Source organism: Protopterus annectens, chromosome 10.part0, assembly GCF_019279795.1.
Source record: "Protopterus annectens isolate FY-2018-M chromosome 10.part0, PAN1.0, whole genome shotgun sequence".
Lineage (NCBI taxonomy): Eukaryota > Metazoa > Chordata > Ceratodontiformes > Protopteridae > Protopterus > Protopterus annectens.
In genome coordinates, this window is record NC_056744.1 from 1,622,987,665 (window position 1) to 1,623,009,210 (window position 21,546).

The 21,546-nt window shown below is 39.1% G+C and overlaps 1 protein-coding gene across 2 annotated transcripts in view; it reads left to right on the top strand.

Moving 5' to 3' along the window:
• The window catches only part of LOC122813799 (developmental pluripotency-associated protein 2-like), a 54,721-nt gene extending 33,647 nt beyond the window's left edge, over positions 1-21,074 (top strand). For both annotated transcript variants that reach the window (XM_044086315.1, XM_044086314.1), the window contains exons 8-9: positions 18,780-18,849; positions 20,800-21,074. In XM_044086315.1, coding sequence (XP_043942250.1) covers positions 18,780-18,849; positions 20,800-21,015 — 286 coding nt within the window. In that variant the 3' untranslated portion in view covers positions 21,016-21,074. The remainder of the gene's footprint in view (positions 1-18,779; positions 18,850-20,799) is intronic.
• The last annotated feature ends 472 nt before the right edge of the window (positions 21,075-21,546 follow it).

Here is a 21,546-nt window from a genome sequence, read left to right on the forward strand (position 1 = left end):
CGGCATTCTTTAATGTCTAGTTTTATGCTGGAGCAGAGTGACCTGCTGGCCATATGCATTCTACCAAATGTAAGTTTCTGACAAATTGAGTGCCATCACTAAATAAAATTTCAGCTTTGAGCTTTATATTCATAAATGGATTTTAATGCAAAACTGGCTTGAAATATTTAAAATCTGTCCCCAACTTTGGGGCTTTGTTCTTAATCCTTGTGCTAAGGTTGCAAGAAGGCTGCTGGAGATGGAACAGCAAGAACCTACAGCAGCAGCAAACACTTTGCTTGGCCCAATTAGGGGTCTGAATGAAGATGCTGAATTAGCAAGCAAGTAGTAGTGCTGTAACTGAATTAATCCTAAAGTCTTGGCAAGTACCTTCACGAGGTGGACTCTGGTGTTGTCTTGGTGAGATTTTGTAAAAACAATGTACATGGTATTTTTATATAGCATATATCATGGATAGAAGTAGTTAAAATAAAGGACAGATGGGTGCACAAGACTCTGGATAAGTGACCGATCCTGGTTGGCACACTGGAAAAAATGGTGTAGAATCCTCAAGACAAATATTTCAACAATAGGGCTAGGCCAGGCTCTGGGATGATAGCCCCCCATGTTGTAGAAGGAAAGTAAAGAAAAATCATAAACTGATGGGCCAAAAAAGAGCCGTAAAGATTGAGTGGATTGAGGATAAGAAACCCAGACTGAGGATAAGAAGCCCAGAATTTCCAGACAGAAGATGTACAAAGATTGTGCAAGCATTCTTTCCTCTAATTTTTCAAACTGTAGGAAGCTTCAAATAAAAATGTGTTTATTAATGCAACAGGTTTATGAAAGATTTATATAGACCAAGAAACCTTGTGCAGTTTGGGGAAAAAGTGACAAGTGCAAAGAGATTTTTGAAAGGTACAAAGAAATTTGGACATGGGAAAGATTGTATGTTGCAATATTTATGGAAAGGAGAAAGCCAAAAAAAAGGAAGGTCAAAGATATTTGAAGAGAAACGCGGACAAAGGCATCCAGATATGGAAAGCTTCACAATACAAAGATCGCAAAGCAGGACCATAGAACAGAAAATTAGTTCAGTAGAAATAAAAATGGAAGCTGAAGTTGAGGAATACCTGCAAAGCGAAGGATTGTGTAGAAAGCCTAACACTGGTTATATCACAGCATGATGGAGCAAGTTCCCCAAGTAAGGAGAAATGGGAGCAGGAGATCTGAAGAAATATGGACAATGGACATGGGAGAGATTTAATGGTGCAATATGTTTGCAAAGGAGAAAGTAAAACTAGTAAATACAAAAAGCAGCATCAAAGATGTTTGAAAAGAAATACGAGCAAAAAGGCATCCAGAAATGGAAAATTTTTACAATCCAAAAAATAAAAGTAAGAGGATTAGTAATGGAGAAGTTAAATAGAAGTTGAGGTTATAGATTTCCTGCTACTTGGAAGTATTTAGTGTAGAAAATCCTAGCTCTGAAGGCAACACAGCAGGATAGAAGAATGGACCCTCAAATTAAGAAATCATCACTGGAGCAGGAAACATCCGAGTTGGCATATGAAGATACTCTGCAGGTTTCCATAGGAATCCATTACAAATGTTCAGTTGGACAGCAAGGGAAGGAGCAGGGAAGTTGTGGCAACTCTGTAGTCAATGTTGTGGAGTGATGGGCCAGTGAGCTCCCATATGGAAGAGCAGTGTATGACTGTATGAAACTGAAGAGCATGTGGCACAAGGTGATGCTTTGGAACTTTCTGTAGAATGCTCGCAGAAAATGGAGAACAAAAAATGTGCCCTCAGTTTAGAAGAAAATGAACTAAGGGAAGAGTTGCTTGATTTTTAATAAAGATGGTTAGACCTATTAAGATCAATGATAGGCTACATTAAGTCAATAAACCCAAAAAAGTTAGACAAAACAAATGAACACAAATTCATGTGAGAACAGAAGTAAATAGGCTATATTACTATGCAGTTTAATAGATGTCTTGCCACAAAACCACAGGGCAGTAAGGGATAGGAAGGGGAGAAATCAAATGCCACAATGAAAGTATTCAACAGAGAACTATAAAGCAGTTAAGACAAGTCGTTGTATAGACAAGTCACTGTTGGAGTATAGCAAAGAACCAGGTCAACAAATACTCAACTGTGCAGTATCAGAACAGATTAGGATCTGTTTTGCAATAAACTAAAAATAGCAGCACAGGCAGAACTATGCTAATATAAAGGAAAAGCACAAAATAAACCATTTATTGATGACCCAACTGGGAAACGAGGCAAAAGGAACTGAAACACCAACAAATAAATGGATATATTTTGGAGAAATATCCTATTAATATCTTGTGGAATATGTAACAAAAATGTTGAATGGATAGAAGTAACAGAATAAGAAGCTGAAACTTACCAAACCGACAACCTGTTCATCAGGAAAAACAATACTAAAGAGCAGATCTGCAAGTTATCCTAAACACTATAGACCAATAACTTGCCTTCTGACAACATGTAAACTATACACTGGAATTGATGCAGAGTTTAGTCATTTAGAAGAAAACTCAATCATGGCAATAGAACAAAAGGGTAACAAGTCATATGGAACAGTCATTTGTTAGTCATAATGGAGAACTGTAAAATAAAGGGAAGAACCTAAGTATAGTGTGGATGGACTACAAAAAAGCATTTGACAGTATCCCACACTGATGGGTAAGTGCTTAAAATGTGTAAGATACACCCTACACAGATTAAGTTGTCAGACCACTTTGCAGTTAAGCCATGATAAAGGACAAATTTACCCTAGGGATAAAAATTCAAAAGGGGATATTCAGGGTGACTGTTAACTGCTGCTCTCGTGTGCCTATAACCCATAGGTTTATTTAACAGATTAGGTTATGGCTACAATTTGGTTTCCAAAAAAAGTGCAAAGACTTTTTTTTTGTGGATGATTTAAAACTGTATAGCTAATCAGATGAACTGAAAGCATAACTTCAAGACTTCAAATGGTCAAAACTTTTTCAGATGCAAGAATGTCATTTGGTCTTGATTAAATGTGTAAAGGCAACCTTTACAGCAGGAAAGCTACAGTACCAAGAAAACATGAGCTTGGGACTGGAATGTCATTAAAGACAAAATGTGGAGATAGTTTTTAACTTTATGTAGAAAAAATACAATTTTATTCATTAAGCGCTTTCATCCCCAAATAATCGGGGGGACTTCAGAGTAATTATATGAAACAACATAACCATTTTTAAATAAAATCCTGCTAAGACTGCAAAGTAACAACTGGGCTATACTATTTAAAGATACAGCACTCCTTATCAGAAACTAAAACGCATTAAAAACTTTCATGCTAAAACACTTTTTCAGCTTAAGAATTTTGTAAAACATTTAAACGGTGTGTACGAGTTAAAGGCTTTAACTTGAGACAAGAGTAAAACCCCCTTCATTTAGACATGAAGACTTGCGGCATTGGTTTTAATCTGCCACTCATTCTTTATTCTCCAGTTTGATTTTCCAGGGTCCAGCTCTAAAGTAGACATCAATTACATCTCTCAAAAAAAACTAAAGGAATGGTCATTACTTTGTTTCCATAAACCATTCCTATTAACTTATTTGTCCATTCTGTCCTTCAGTGTCCTCCTGTTTTACCAATACAAAAACACAGGCACTGTGAACAAAGAGCAATGTAAACCACTTTTTCAATCTTACAATTGCATTTCCTAGGGCATAACATTCTCTCACATCCCTTTACCATTACTTTCCCCATCCTTAAGGACAGTACTTGCATCTACCTCATGTTGACATCAAATGAGATTCCCTTCCACCATTAATAGATGTTTTTCCCTTTCCAAGTAGTTTTACTGTCCATCCTAAAGGTTACTAGTGGACAGTCACATTTTTCCATGTTTAGACCCATTTTTAATATCTTCAACTTGCATTTCAAGATGTCTTGTACAACTCTAGCCTTGTAAGCCAAGATATACCTTTATTAAATGTATTGTCCCTTACCAGTTTTAAAGTCTACATGTTTCTACAACTACCCAAAATGGGTTAAAAAAAATCCAAATTTTTGTTTAATTTGTTGAAATGTCTTCCAGGAATTTTGATGTGTAACCTCTATTTGACAAAATCCATTAAAGCTTTCTCTTTGACTCTGAAATCATCCTGGCTAGTCGTACCACCTGCCCTTTAACCAGAGCTTGCTTCTGCTGTAAAGGATGCCAGTTGTCAGTGAAGTAGGGAGATAGAATATGTAGGCCTTCTCTAATGATTAGAAAAAGTTTGCATTATCAATCCTTTCACACATTTATAAAATCAAGATGGTCATTGCAAAACTTAAAGTAATAAAAAAAAACTCTAGCTTGGCCTATTATAATTTAACACAGCTCCAACAGAAAGCATTGCAAGATCTGAGCTCCCAATAAGGATTTGGTCATAAAAATGGCTGATAAAGGGGGCGCTGTGGTAGTGTTGGACACTACCTTTTATAAGTATAAAATCCAGGGGTTACTGTCTGATAACAATGTATACGTTCCGATAAATCCAATTGGAGTTAAGTTGTTAGTGGATGGGGTGCATAATGGCCTAAAACGTTTAAATTTTGAAATGCAAATTAGTGATGAGTTGCTACAATTTCTATGGATAGGGAAGGCTGTCATCCCTATTTTCAAGGCCTTGCCCAAAATTCACAAATCAGCAGTAGACCCACCGTTTAGACCCATTGTTTCGGGCAGAGGTTGGGTCACTGAGAACATCTCGATTTGGATAGAGTTCACACTTTGACCATACATAAACAGGGTAGAGACTGTGCTTAAAGATACTGGTGATTTCTTGAGGAGGGTAGGGGAGGTTAACAACAGCAAACCACAGAAAGATCTTTTAATGGTGACACTGGACGTTCCTAATCTCTTTACTGTGATTAGCAATAACTTTGGCATCCATGCCATAGGCGAGGTTTTGAGGGATTTGGGTGAGGATGAAAGGAAAATAACTTTGGTTAGGACATTGCTAGCCATGGTTTTGGAGAATAATGTATTCATAGGGGCTAAGCAGACCTATAGACAAGCACAGGGGGTAGCCATGGGCACCCCCTGTGCTAATACATATGCCAACCTGGTCCTTTGATTTTGGGAAAGGGATGCTATTCTCAACAACCAAGTATGGATGCAACATGTCCATATGTATACTTGTTTTGTTGATGTCTTTTTCTTTTGGAGGGGGGGGGGGGGCGTAGATTTATTGGAGGATTTTGTGAGCTATTTACATTCGACCACGTCCTTCCTTAGATTCAAATTGAATTATTCAGATACTTGTATAGATTTTCTTGATGTTAGTATCATACAGACCAGTGCTGGTTTTTCTTCCGAGCTATATAGGAAGGACTGTTGGAAGAATAGTTTGTTGTGTTATGATAGTATGCATCCCCGTTATATGTTCCCAACATTGTCCAAGGCCAGGTTGGTAGAATATCCAGGCTATGCTTGGAGGATACACAATGAGAAAGAGGTAAATGTCCTAAAGCACTGTTTACAAGACAGGGGTTATAAAGAGGATATAATAAGTGATATAAGTGACAGCAAACAGAAAAGAGAATAAATATAAACCATGGCTTATTGGATCTCTCCTCGCTTTTTTACTGGAGCTGGAAGCTTTTATAATTTGTACTGCTTCCTCACAAACAGAACTCCAGTCTCTTACACAAAAAGCCTTTTTAACTGTTGAACAGTGGTTTTCTGACCGCTGTCTACTCCTTAACCCTAAGAAAACCAAATTGTTACTATTTTCACCTACCCGTAGATCTACCTCTATAAACTTCTCTATTAATTCTACTAATAACACTCAAATTTCTCCTGACCCCTCAACAAAACTTCTAGGTGTTACTATTGACAATAATCTAAACTATGATTGTCACATCAACAACACAATAAAAGCAGTTAATAAAAAGATTGGCTCCCTTTACAGAATCAAACCCTTTCTTACACCTGAAGCCCAGACCACCTTAGCCCAAACACACCTTATCTCTACCCTTCTATATGCTTCCCCTATTTATACTAATCTCTCTAAAAGTAACCGTAAACTTACTACATCTTACCATAATATTGCTCGATTTGCCACAGGGTCTCAGTTTAGAACTCACCACTGTCTAAACTTAAAACAACTAGACTGGCTAGAACTTCCTAACAAGCTCATTTATCAACAACTCTTAATAGCTCACAAAATTCTATATCAACCATCTAAAACACCAGTTCTCAGTAACCTCTCTACTCCCTATAACAACCTGAAACAACTACGTTCTTCAGACAAACTCCTAGTTAATAGTACCAAAACTATTAATTCTGCAGGTAATTGCCTCTTTTCTAACTCAGTTGGCAAAATATGGAATAACCTTCCATCTAATATCTCCTCTTTGGCCACTCTTCCACTCTTTAAGAAACAACTGCTAACACATCTTAATAAATTCTGGCTTTGCTCTTGTACCAACCCTGACTAACCTACCTTCTTTATTTCCTCTACCTCAATTCTTCCTTCTCTACTATGAAATCCTGAAACTTCCTCTGACATAACATCTTCATAGATATTAATGATCTCACACATGTTGAGAAAAAAAAAAAATTTTATATCTTCTACCATTTTGTCAAATAATGTTTTGATACACTGAATGACTAGACACTACCACATTTCATATTGAAAGGCGTTAACCATTTACTTAAATATTTTCCTGTTTTGGATATTTTTTTTTACTCTTACACATGTATTACCTATACTAATATCGTCTTATCCTTAATTGCATATAGCTTTTGTTTTATGTATATTTGTATTCTCTAAACTTGTTTTAACCTATGGAGCTTTTCTCCCAGAGCCTCCACTGAAAATGGACTTTGATCCAGCTGGACTAGCCCGGTCAGCAAATGTAAAATAAAATAAAAGGATAGGTGTGGATAAGGACTATGCCTCTACTAGATATGTATCCAAGGACCCAAAATTATTTTTTACATATAGTAGTAATATAAAAAACATAGTTTTTAAAAATTGGAACATCCTAAGGAGTGACAACAAATTGAAGGGCTTTATTGGGGCTAGACCTAGTTTTGGCTACAGGAGAAATAAAAACTTGAAAGACATTCTGTGTGCCGAAAAAATTACCACAACTCTAGGTCCATTTAAGGATAGAGCAGGCAGTGTCCCCTGTGGCCTTTGTAAAGCATGTCCCCTTATCAATAAGGATACAGTTTTTACACACCCTGTTACTGGTAAGATATATAATCTTAAGGCCAAAGCCACTTGTAGGACTAACAATATGGTCTATCTGGCTGAATGTGTGCAGTGCTCTGGTTTTTATGTTGGAAAAACCAACAATATGTTTAAGATTAGAATATTGCAGCATCTATCCAGTATAAGGAATAAGGATATACATAATGCCTTGTATAGGCACATTGAATTGAATTCTACACACACTTTCAGATTCAGGGCAGTGGTCAATGTAAGATTAAATAATAGGGGAGGGGACATAAAGCTATTAACAGAATCCCTTGAATCCAAATGGATATTAGAGCTGATGGCTCATAGGAGCCCAGGGTTGAATGACACAGTACCTCTGAAGCCCGCCTTACAAAAAAGGCGGGTAGTTTACTGACTGTTCATTGGTTGGTTTTCAGTTTAAATTGATGGAAATGTTTGTTCTCCTTATCTGATGAAGGGTTTTCACCCGAAAGCGCTTATCCTTGGCTAATTCTTGTGTTTTAATAAAAGGAGCAACTCCAGCAGTGTCCTGCCATTCTTTTTCTTTGGACAACTCTAGCCTTGTAAGCCAAGATATACCTTTATTAAATGTATTGTCCCTTACCAGTTTTAAAGTCTACATGTTTCTACAACTACCCAAAATGGGTTCAAAAAAAGATCCAAATTTTTGTTTAATTTGTTGAAATGTCTTCCAGGAATTTTGATGTGTAACCTCTATTTGACAACATCCATTAAAGCTTTCTCTTTGACTCAATCATCCTAGCTAGTCGTACCACCTGCCCTTTAACCAGAGCTTGCTTCTGCTGTAAAGGATGCCAGTTGTCAGTGAAGTAGGGAAAATATGTAGGCCTTCTCTAATGATTAGAAAAAAAGTTTGCATGATCAATCCTTTCACACAAATTTATAAAATCAAGATAGTCATTGCAAAACTTAGAGTTTAAAAAACTCTATCTTGGCCTCACTATCATCCAGAAATCACCCATAGGGACTGCAGCAGTTAACCAAAGGGTGAACTGAACACATTATGCTCCCAAAAGGCCAATAATGTTTTCACAAATATGGGGGCACGTGCAGCCACTATGGTGACATTAGCCTGCTTGTAAATAGTCCCATCTAACCAGATGAAATTGTTTAAAACTATTTCCATAAGGAAAGTTACTACCATAATTAATCCATATATCTGTGTGCTGACATAATACAAGTTAAAACCAGTCCAGGCCCAAGTCATAGGGTATGATGAACAGAACTTTATCAGTGGTGACCAAGATAAGTTCTCACTAAGTATATTTATGTATCTTGCTGTGAAAGTCTCAAGAATCCTTGCAAGTGTGGGGCTCCTCTTTTAAAATTTAACCCCATGTCAGTAAACTTGGCAGTCTTGTGGGTCTTGGAACCTTTGCATCTACTATTGGGTAGAGTGGTGTTAACCAAGTTTCTGAATCTTAGTGATTCAGAATATTAGAGCGGCCACGGTGGTGCAGCGGTTAGCATTGCCGCCTCACAGCAATAGGTTCTCTGGTTCAATTCTTGGCTGGGGTACCTTCTGTGGGGAGTCTGCATGTCCTCCCTGTGGTTGCGTGGGTTTCCTCCAGGTGCTCAGGTTTCCTCCCACATCCCAGACATGCTGTAGGTAGATTGGGCACGATTGGCCCTAGGCGTGAGTGCATGTGTGCCTTCTGTGGAATGTTGGGTGCTTGGCTGGCAACTCGACACAGTAAAACTCCACTGCCAATCATGAGCGGACAGTGATCCGCTGTGGTGACCCCTAACTGGGGAAAAGCCGATAAGTGATTCAGAATATTAAGGGAATCTGTGGAAATGCATTCTTGATTGAAATTTGAATTTGTTAGTGGTAAGGTTGTCTTGAAAATCATATAAAGCCCTAGCAATTTTGTTGCATGAAATGTTTGTTCATGGAACTCTTAATACTGGTTGGAAAAAAGCATGGACTCTGTTAATTGACACCCCCCCCCCACACACACACGCACACACTCCTGTCAGGTTTCATACACCTGATGGAATGGTTGGAACTGATCCAGAGTAATTCTGTCCACATTCACAAGTTTATAAATCACCCCTGTGTTGTCTTCAAAACATCATTCTCACATAATCAGACTTTTTCAAAACAGAGATGGTGGGGTGTAAGGGATTTCTTTTTCAAAACAGAGATGGTGGGGTGTAAGGGATTTCTTACATGAGTTATAACATTCCATATTCTGACTTATGCCATCAAACAGATGAACAAAATTAAACCCGTCTTGAGAAGCATGCTCTCCGGAAATATCAAATGAACTGTAATTGTACACTTTTTAAAGTCATTCTTCCAATTAGTAACTATCTTGGGTCCATTGTACATAGATTCCTTGGTTGTGCCTTCCTCCTTTGGGGCATCAGTAAATTCTTGGGCAGGGATTCCTGGAAATGTTGCCCTTGCTGTGTCACCTGGTAAACTTTGGTTTAAAATCTTGTCCAGTCTCCAGGGAGGTGGTGAATCCAGGGGAACTAAAGGGTGAGCATTGTTACTTCCATTCTCTGTCTCTGTAGGGGAGATGCTGTTGGTTATTAACCTTTAGGGGGGGTGAAGTATGCCTTCTGTTATAATCAATCTCGTCATGAATCAATTTCCTTTTTTTCTTGACCTTAGTTTTTCAGCCTTGTGAAAAATCATATCTCCTATAGGAATTAAAGGCCAGGTCCTTGGAAATGTTAGTATCCAACTTGTATTTTGCCATTACTTTGACCTTTTACAAAAAAAAAATCCACCAGGTTGAGTAAACACTTGCCTTTGCCAAGCTGAACTGCGATAGGTAAAGTAGTGTTTGAAGGTTCCCTAATTCCATGATAAGTCTTAATATGGCTTTGCAGATCTTCAGATGTATGGGTCTGCAATTGCCTGAGTCTGTGGAGGGTCCTCCATAATGCACAATGAGCTGTTCTCCATTTGCTTGGTATAAAACCTGAATGGAGACTGAGACTGAGATTGAAGTGTTAGGGGTGTGGCTAAATCATGCTCCATGTTTAAGATGCATCCAAGGATATTGTCAGGACCCACTGATGCAGTATTTTTAGCTTAGCACGTCTAGGATTTGGTTTTGTGTGATGGAGAGTCAGTTGAGGCATGTATATTGAGGGACAAACAGAGATAAAGTTAGAGCTAAAAATTTATCAGCCAATAAGTTAGCTATATCTTCTGGCTCTGCGTGGGTAGCCTTTGTTGGCTCGGCGTAGGTAACCTTGTGTTTGAGTTTATGAATATAAAAGCCTCCTTTGGCTTGGGTAGCTATTCTAGCTTCAAACTTGGCTTTGGTGGATTTTAAGTTCCTGAGTTGCTTTCATAGACAAGGGCTCTAAGAGTTGCTTATAAACCTTAATATGATTCCACCATGTGGGTTTGTTACTGGGGGCTTGCACTGCATTTGTTCATATGGGGTACCAGCTGCATTTTATTTTTGTTTACCGGGATAGTCCATCTGGGTGGGTAGCCCATTTTCAGAGGAGGCCTGGGGAGAAAAGCTCCACAAAAGTAAAATAGTAGAAACCAGTACAAAACCATGAAGAAACAAAATAGTAGATTTCAATGTAAAACAATGCAAGTACAATGTGCAGTCTCAAAAGTAGTGTATTAAATGTTGTGCATGCACAAATGTGTTGGGATACTTTACAGCTAAAGTTTCTAGGAGTAGCAGAATTGATGCACTCACTTGTGAATACGGTCATATTTTGCAGGAATAACTTGCAGCATATTAGGGGTTAGCTGAAAGAAAAGGTGGTAATGTTTTTGTAGGTATGTCTTGCAGGATATGAGGTGTTGAATACAGAGGGGAAGATATGGTAGGATATTTCAGAAAAGGGGGGGGAAGGGGGTAGCTGAGACAGCAATACAGGGAGACTTGGCAGAGGGGTAGTAGGAGTGTGGGTGAGTAAAGTGGATTTAAGAGGTTGTGAACAATGTTTGAGGAAGTACTTAAGCTTAGCCAGGGACAGTACATGGGCTTTGACAGTTATTGGCTAGGTGGGCCTTAAGAAGCTGTTTGAACTTTGCTGAGTTGGTGGTAAGGATATTCTGTGGGACCGAGTTCCAGGCTTTGGAGATGTGGTTGGAATATAAAGCATCTCTATAGGTGGTATTAGATTTTATGACTTGTAATAGGGTTTTGTCTGAGGATCTTGGTTCTGTGGTTAGTGTGTGGGTGGATGAGATTGTGGAATGCTGGGCCAGTGTCAGATTTTGTGATATGTGCTATGGTCATTTGGCTGACGTTGGGTAGCTCTAATCAGTTTAGTTTATGAAGTTTGACCAGTGGTGGGATCTGAGGAGTTGCCTTTGACAATTTATTATTTATGCAGCTGTTTATATGCTGGTATAGTGTGGTGGTCTCCATTTTTGTATGTAATGGAGTTAACTGTTTGGGGATTTGAAGCACACTAACATTACTTAGGAGTGGGTAATTTTTCTAAAATTTCTAAAGGTACCTTGGGTGGAAAGGCTCGCTGGTTTCAGTTTCATTATGAAGGAGGCTGCTATGGTCAGACCTAACTGATGCGCAAGGAATGGTGCAAAATTCTCTTGTTAGGACAAGATCCCCAAGTGGGTGCTCTAATTGTTCCAGGGCATGTGTATTGACAGTCTAAGAATCTCTGTGCACTAGTGGTGATGTAGGTTTCCCAGTCTAGTTAGATAGTTCAGATCACCTAAGAAAATGGCATTGGGTTTGAGTAATTCTAGTTCCTGGAGAGATGTGACTTTATTTTGGCATAGAGTTCTGTAGCTAGCTAATGTATGGTATGGGACCTTTCTGATCCCCTGATCAGGTCTGAGCTATGATCTTTCCATCACACCTCCAGAATTTGCTATACATCTGAATTATCTGGTCAGCTTGGGGTATAAAATTTATACACACTCCCAAGCAAGAATCCTAACCCACCTGGACTTTGCATACTTGAGTCTCATTTTTTCCTTGGCAAATTATTTCTGGTCTCCCTTCCCAATCTAATCTGACCTTTCTTGTGCAGTATTTTATATGCCCCAATTATCCCTTTTTAACAACTGCTTCTGATCTTGGATTCAACTAAATTTTAGTATAGCTGTTTTTTTCACTTAGTATTTCCCTACCCCTTACTCTTTCATGTAGTTCATCAATTCCTGGCATGGAAGGTGGTCTATAAACCTTAGTGTTTCCCTTTCTAGTTATTTGCTTCCCTCTACCTTTTCTAATTTTCTCCAGTAAATTCCATCTTCCTCTTGCCTAATTTCTGTACCCTCAGCTGTAGTCCTCCATCTTGGTAAAATCTTTATCCATCCCGGTTTGTTTTTATGCAGTTACAGCTGTATACAGAAATGGAAGCAGATGTTGATGAAACTGAGTCATTGCTCAAAAATGTGCTTGCTGATTGGACAGCCCATCCAGCACACCCATTGTAAATCAAGCATATAACAAAGGCCATTTGCTGAAGGAAGTGGCCAGACTATAGGCATATGCTTACAGGACAGTAAAATACAAGAAAAATCAGCTATGTACTGTATTTTCCTTGTATTTAGATTGTCCTTCATAACATCTTGTCCACGAAACACCGCAACAGATCTCTTCTGTTGCTTTACCTGCAGTGCACCTGCGCAGTACATCAGAAGAGAGAAGAATGCAGAGGAACACTACAGTGCTGGGTAATGTCACTTTAAAATGGCAGTAACCCATGACTGTGGGTAATGCTGGATTTGCCTACACTCGAGTCATGGGTTATTGCTTAAATATTAGGGGAGGCTGTATTTCCTAATGTAGCTTAGATCTGAAGTGATGCTCTGTAGTTGGTGCTTCTTGGCTCAGTTTGGGTGTATATAAGGGTAGAACAACCACAGTTAAAGCTGGAAGCAATATTCCGCTCCTCCAAATACTGCTTTTCACAACTTTGTTTTTTAGGAGGCTTTGAGAATAATATGCTGTGGTTGTCCAAAATGGATAGGAAATGTGTAGGAGCCCAGTTTTATTGACTTCTGAAAGTTTTTTTCTGTGGTTTTATTATCCTCATTGAACTATCCTACCCTCAATATGCAGCATGAGTGCATTTGTTTTTCTAGAAGTATTGCCTCATTTTTGCCAGAATTTGCTATTCTGAAATCCAGAACCCTTGCTTCAGTTTGGAACTACTGTAGTTAGTGCTTTTTAGAGGTAGTCTGTTCCCAAATGACTGCCTGCATTGTCAAAGGTCCTCAACACCAAATACAAAATGTCTTGTGTTGTATACCCCCAGAATAAATCTGCAAATGTCAGATTTTTTTCTGCCAGTTTGTATCTGGGCAAATGTAAAATTTCTCCTGAAGGATATGCTAATGAGTCGTCCCCCCCCCCGATAGTGGTTACTCAAAATCCTTCTGGATGGATTATTGTGATAATGTCATCCCGTCTCCACCATGGTTTTCTGCATCTGCACTGGGCAGAAGTTGCCAGTATCAAATTCTGATTTTAGCCGTCTCTAGCATAGAATAATGGTTTTGATACTTGTGCTGGTGTGCATGGGGGGGGGTTGGAGGGGTGAGCACTGCTCTGGGCATACTGTAGTTCAGAGGAGTGGTATTTGGAATGGCAGTTGGGCAACACCCACTGCAGCCAAACTAAGCTTGTGGGCAAGCTTTGGGAGTTGGTGCCACTAGATCTGTGGCAGTGACAGTAGATTTCCTATGAATGAAGGCTAGCCCTCTGGGAGCTAAGGCATACAATACCGCAGTATGGTCTGTATTTGAGTGGCAGTGGTGGCTTTCATGCTTTCTGTGGTAGCCCAGCATTTGCCATAACTGGGGAAAGGCTGGCAAACCTCACTTGAAGGTGGCTTTCTGGCAAAACTTGAGAGAAAAAAATAGCACTACCTGAGAAGGAGCACAGCTGAGCCACAACAAGTACAGCATCAAACATAGTTTTAAATGTTTTTTAGACTGTGGGTGCGATGGTCCATCTCACGCTCGTCTGCCATGCTAGTGGCTGTTAGTCTTGGGCTGATGCATGCATACTCATTGCAAGGGTTGTCACATGCCTAGAATGCTGTTTTGCTTATGCACAGCAGCAGAATTTTCATTTTCTTTGCTTAAGCATTCTTAAAACTTAGATTCTGTTTAGTGCTCACCTATTAGGAAACCTATGCATTTCTCAAGGACTCTGTGCAGTTAATCTGTGGCCTCGGACAGTTTTCTTGAATTTTACTGCATCATGGACAGTGCGTAATTTGAGCTGCATTCTTGAGGAATTTTCTGTCTGGCATGTAGGGTTCTGCTTTTACAAAAGAGGAGATGCCATTGAAATGGTATTTCTAATTGGATGTAATCATTTTATCTGTTTCTCATTTCATTCCTTTTCAAGATGTTCCAGGAGAAACACTACTTGTACTTTGTATGTCTGACATATTGAAACAACTTGCTTTGAGTAATATTCAAGGAATGTGGTGATGTGTTTTGGAAATGAAACCTCAAAACATCCAACTTGTTAACCCACTCTTAGCAGGGCACACATTACTTGATAGCATAGTCCTGGATCAATCCTTGAAAAACATGCAAGCTGTCTAAATGTTTTTGGGAAGACTGGTGGAGTTGCCATTCCTTTCAAACTTTATGAACATTAATGTCAACCTGTGGAACTCTGTTTCTTTTTAATATTCCTTTTTATACATTTACTAAGCATGCTGGTTCAAGGATATTTTTCAGACATGACCTGGGTCAAAAGGCATGCAGTGCTTATGAAAGTAATGCATTGAATAAAGCTATACATATCTGATAGTGGTACTTGTCGAACAGTAAACTGATTGGGATTAACAGTAGAAGCATACATCTTTCTCAGTGTAAGAAATCTGGACCAAAATGGGGGCATATTTTAAATATTGCTCTTTTTAAGAGTAACTAGTTTTGTTTTAACATACATTTTCTGAAGGATTTGATGTCAAAACTCAAATGCATGTCATTGTTTAGTGACTTCAGTCCTCAGATTATCCCAGTGATTTGCCAGCAAAATACAAATTTTGAGGACCAGACCAAAAATAATCCAAAAATCCAGACTTTCTGGGAAAATCTGGAGGGTTGAGGTTTTGCTTGCTTATCCGTGAGATGCACAGCAAACAGTACAGATAGCACATGTTAAATGGCTTGGGGGGGGGGTTTGAAGATATTTGGACATTTTGGAAATGGAGGCTTTGGGGGCTGATGGGTTCTTAGAAGTTATTTACAGTACATATAAATATTTATAGCAACTGCTTTTGTCTTGGTAAAAGGATGCATAGTTTTAGTGGAGCTACATGAGGTGGTAATATAGTGGAACTTTGTCAGTTGAACATTGGCTGTCCATGATGAATTGAAGAGATTTACAAAAGTTCAGACAAGTTGTGCATGTCTGGTAAATGTTCATGTCCTGTTTCTAGTTTAGCGAAATGTATTTTCTATGGCAAGTATATAGGCTAGGCAGGGCAGGCCAATAGTTTGGTATTGGGAGTTCCTGAGGCCGTGTGTAGTGTTCCTAAAGTGGATGAGGTTTTTAAGGGGAGGGGCTAGGTCATTAAGAGTTGTATGTTAAGGTACTAAAGGAATAGCCACAGTCCTCAGATGGGGCCATTTAGATTTCTTTGGCAATGGCCCTCATAGGAAGGGGTGAATTATTTTCAGCTTTATGTAGTATGTGGGTCCACTACAGAAAAACACAAATAATGCTAATATGTCAATATAAAGACACTAATATCAGTATGTATAGGTAGTACAGATGATGATGGGGAGTGAATGTTCTGGCCCACCTTGCATCCTTAGTAAGGAGCTAAGCTTCATACCCAAAGCTGGGAAAGGACATTAATGGCTTGCTGTCGACATAGTACTACCATGTCATTACTGTCAGTGGCTGATGTTTAGTGTAATTGATGTCTTGATTCATGGCGACTAATGCCATGATTGTATATTTTAGTGTTGAGTTTAGAGTGAAGACCATTCCATAGAAATTTGAAATGAAAGTTAGGAATTTATTTTTCAGTATTAGAGCAGAAGATATCCATATCAGAATAAAAGATGCAATTAAATGTGGAAGGTTCCTAAAGGAGATTTGTTAAAACGGTGAAGATGGGGGTGGCCTTAGTACCGAGCCTTGGGGTGTACCAGAGTTGAAGGAATAGTGGTTGTGGCTTGTTTTAAACAGTTCTGATCCCTGTATAAACTCTGGTAATTTGCCTTTTTGAGCTTTGCTGATAAGATATGGCTTTGACAGAATTCAAAGGCACTTTCCTTACTGGTGTTAACATAAGTGATTGGTTTGGTGGCTTAACATAGCTTTGCAATGCAATAGTCACTTTTAACACTTGCCCATCAGATTAAAATGAGTCAGGCCTGAAAAATCTGAACTTTGATTCTCTGGGTAAATGTGATGAACCTTTTAAGAGACTAAAGAATATACTGCACTTTCAGCTGATGTTTACATTTGATAAATTATCAGGGGGTGTATCAAGGATTCTTGGACTTGTACATTAATTTCCACACTGCCTAAGGTGAGTCATACCTGGATCTAAACATTTAGATATTTACACTGGTCCAAGGATCCATTGCAGGCAAGACCCTTTAACCTTGTGCATGGGGATAGGTTTATAAAAAGGAGTCATTTTAAAATCACAATGCTGCAGAGGATTCCATTGTAGCTACTCATGCAGTTGTAAAAATCTGCTGATTTGATGCAACAAAACTGCTATAAGATGTTTATGAAGATGTTCTCCGTGACGCTTCATAGGAATAAATGCTATGTTCAGCATGCTTTATTGGGCTGGTTCATGTTCCCCCATACCCCTGATATGGCACTTTTTCTTGCAGTAAGCAATTTCCTTTTCTTGTATCATACATTTTCCTTGCAGCAGTTACCATCACCCTTGTTAACTCTTAACTAAAGAAAAGTGCCCAGTAGGAGAATTAGTATACTGGAATCTGTTAATATTTTGTAAACTCAATATTGTATAATACTTTTACACTTTAATGTATATGTTTAGTATAATTAACACTTTACTGTATCGTACATTTTCTTTGCATGATCTTAATGTATAGTTACTGTCACTGTGGAGCTTTTCTAAATAAATAAAATAAATTGTTGAGGGGTCATTTTATACAGACAATTTCCTTTAATGGCATCTCATCTCTTATAGATATGATGGAGAGACTGACCAGGAGGGAGACTAATTGGGTTGTTGCTGATGAAATTCATCAAGCTGTGTTCTACAGCTTGCATAATGTTTGTGTGCTAGTGGCTTCTGTTGTGTCCTTTTCATCCACAGCTAACCTCTGGTATCCTCCAGAGGACATCTTAAGGGTGGGTGGTTCTACCTAAGATGGGCAGTGACCCACTGGCTGCTCAAACCTGCCTTTCCCTGTCTCTATGTTCTGCTATTCCTTCACCTGTGTGATTGGGGCTCAAACTTCTACATCAATGGAAGCCCCTTGTTCTCATTGCTCAGTCTACTTGCTAGCTATTGGGTGGGGAAAATACTTCAATAATTGGATTTGGAGGCACATGAGTTGAGGTTTCAGTGATTTCACTGAAAGTGAACTGCTATGTTGATTTGAAATGCCCAACTAGTATTTCTAAGGTTGTTTTCTGTATATTTAATTGGCTTCATGTCAGTTAATAGAATCAATTAGTTAAATCACAGTACATGAATTCAAATGTCTGACTACATTTACATTTAATCCAATTCTCCATTAGGTTAAAGCAGTATTTAGTACTGCAGTGGCAATAATGCAATTTAGTACTGCAATGGCAATAATGCATTCTATGCAACATGCATAGAACAATGTGAAAAAAAATGTAAAGCCTTTTATAGGGAAGATAGGCCCTTGCACTGGTAAGTGTGATGGGTTCTCCCCGCATATCTGCTTACTGCATTCCAACACTCTGGGTTCAGCATTGCATTCCTAATATTCATAACTCCCCTCATTGTGATTGGCTGTATCCCCTCATTTGTTTAATGTATTCTAGCGCTATGGTTTTAGTATTTTGAATATGCACATCTCCCAGACCAGCAATCTTGGCATTAAGGGTATTGGGGGCAGATTGGCATGTCCCTTCTGTAGGGGGACTTCAAACAAATTTTTTCTACACATGTTTTGGAATTCATGTAACTATGGCACAATACATTTAAAGAATGTTGGCCAAGTGAGCAGGAATGAAGTATTGCGTATTGTCAGTTTTTCCAGTGTAGGTTTCTGGGGACAGCTTAACAAATGAGTGGCTGTACAGTTGAAAGGGTCTGGAGGAGCTGTGCCAAACCATCTGGGCAGTCGTATGAATCCTACCTCAGTTGGCAGTAATGCTGTATGGGGAGTATAGTTGGTTCATCTCTGTACAGTTTCCATATACACTGTGTATTGATCTGCTCTGTTCTGCTAGAACAGCAATTTCAGAAAAAAATGAATTTTGGAGAATATCCTGGATATCCTAGTTAACTGTGGCACTTCCTGACCAGTTTAGCATATAGCCTGTAATGCCTCTGGAGCTTATTTTATATCAATTCCAGCTTTTCATTCTGAACTTGAAAACCTTTCATGTAACTCTTTTATTCTTTAGACCCTACAAAGGCAAACGACATCCATCAGGGAAATATTGTCCAAAGGAAAACGCAGATTATGCTCGCAAGGTATGTTCAAAATTTTCCTTCCAAACTACACAAAAAATAAGTTGGGCAGAGAGGGAGCAGTCTTGGGAGAAGTGCATTCCACATAGGTGTCTGCTCTTTAGCTTAATTTACCATTTCCTAGCAGAGGGGAGATTTGTGAAAGCACTGTCCCTACGATGATCCTGACTAGAGGAAATAGTGAAATGGTAACCCTCAGTGGTCTTTACAAATAGAATTAATGAAATGGTGGCCTTTGCAGTGGTCTTTGAGGTGTTACAGCCAGCACCATATCAGGGAGATGGGTGACTGCTTGTCCCTGCATGGAAGGACAAGAGCTAATGAGCTGCTCTGTATTTGTGCATTTAAGTGCACCCAAACCGCCTATCCTGATCTGCGATTTATGAAATCCAGCTGTGCACGAAATCCCATCATTTATTTTTTTTCCAAATTACCCTGCAAGGATTAATGAAATCCAGCTACATGTGCACTGCTTATCATCCTGGCAGTATGATAACACCTAAACTACATCCTGGGCAGTGGTTGATAGCCAGCTCGTGTCACCAATGCTCCTGCAGCCTGGAGTCGAGGTATACGCGTGCTCCATTATGGTGTTAATGAGACCAGAGACTGAGGAAATACAGCACCAAAAAGTGCTAGACCTAGTAGTGATCAGGTAAAGGTGGCATGGAGGTGTTGGAGGGATAAGTGACATTGTCAATGTGCAAACATTCTTACTGCTGATTGGTCAGCCAATCCCACCCAGTTTTACAAACTGCAAAGGGTTTGTGGACAATTTATTTAAAGGGCTATATTTTAGAACAAGAGCTTTGCTTTTTGTTGATATTCAGCTTGTGCTAAACTAGGCTCTGGTACTGATGGTCTTTCCTGGAGTTGGATCACATGTGGAACTGCTTACTCTGAATATTTTATCTGTAGTTCATGCAGCATTAATGTGTGGCCCTTTGTTTCTGAAGGGACTTTGAACCAGAGTTGAGGCTTTTTGCTACCAGATTTGATCTGATGCTAGGATGGCACATTACACACACACATTGAAGTGTTTCATTAGCGCTATGGAATCTGCCTTAAATTTCCATCCTTTCTATGCAAAGTTCTTTGTTTCATTTTTTGCACTGCTGATAGCTCTGTACAATCATATTTTCTGTCTGGAATTTCTGGCACTTTCATCTGGACATTTTACAAAATTATTGTACATCTTTTACCCTACAGTTTGGCATTGAAGTCCTTTTAGTGTTTAAAGCTCATGGGCCTGGTTTTGCCATTGACATCTGAACTGTTTTTGTTTGGTGCTTTTATTTTTGTATAACCCACTTGGGCAGTTGTGTTTTGGCCATGGATTTTGATAGTAAATGGGTTTTCACATGGCAACATGACTTTGTACAACCCAGTGCTTTTTATTGGAGCGGAGTATAGAAGGTGGATCAAATTAACATTTGCTTTCCATTGCTCCCTGTGGCCATGTTATGTGCCTGGTGGGATCTGCATTTGTGCCACCTTTACTCTTGTCTTGGGACTTCTGCTTTACTCTACAGTATTTGGCCTTCAAAAATGTGCCAGTACATTTTAATAGAAAAAATGGATTTACCATTCTGTATGAAGTAACGTATAATATAGACACCAGCAGCACATGTTACTGAGAACCAAAGATTATCCAAGTTTTTATTTGGTGCCAACTTCTTCATGCATTTCTCTATCTCCGTGAAAGATGCACTATAGGTGGTAAGAGGATCTTTGGGGAGAGGTTGAAAGACACATGAACAGTAATGTGGGGGAAGGGGGATAAAATGATTTGGATGTTGGTAAGTGGACATTTGGGGACTGCTGGGAAACTAAATATAGCAGTTGGAGTAATTGGTACAAAAGGTTTTGATATGTTAATGTAATCCACTTAGGTGTATTACACCAGCAAAATAATTCATGGTTATAATCTTAATCTGTTTTTCCCTCCTGTAGGTGGAAGAGCTTCTTAACAAAATGGCTGCAGGCGAGGTGGATTTTGAGAATGTGATCCAGCCACGTCAACCAGCTGTTGTCCATTCTCCTCAATTGCCCAGAAGTGCAGATAGGGTTACTGTACACAAGGAGGATGAAAGAGACAGCATCACCTCCATGATGGCACTACCCCAGCAGAGCATGACCGATTACACTTTACCATCTGTACGTGGATGATAAAAAAAAAAAAAACACTTGGGGCAAGGATCATGGAGTTTTATTGGGGTTGAAAAAATGTTTGGATTTTGTGACCAAAAAAGAACTGGTGTGTTCACTATCTTGTGCCCAGTGTTACTGGTGAAGACTTGAAATAACCAGTGATATCAGACATTTATGCTCATCAGTAGGAAGAACAGATGGATACAGCTGCAGTTTTATTTATTTTAATTGTTCAATACCAGAAATACTTATTGCATTGCCCCCAGCAATTTGTAGCTGGTGCACAGCCTGCCACAGTGAATATTGGGAAACCAGCTAAATTTATTTACATGTGTGCACAACAGTTTCATTCTTTAAAAGTTTGAGCAGAGTGAGGGTCTAACTCCTCCCGTTTGTATTCCTGTATCTCTGCCTCTACAAACTGTGGGATAAAACCCTCGTGTCTGAATAGATTCAGGAAAGATGTTTGGATGTGGCAGTTGTCTCTGGAAAGCAAGACAATGTCCTGAAATTTCAGTTGCAATTTGGAGAACTTGACTAAGGAGTTTG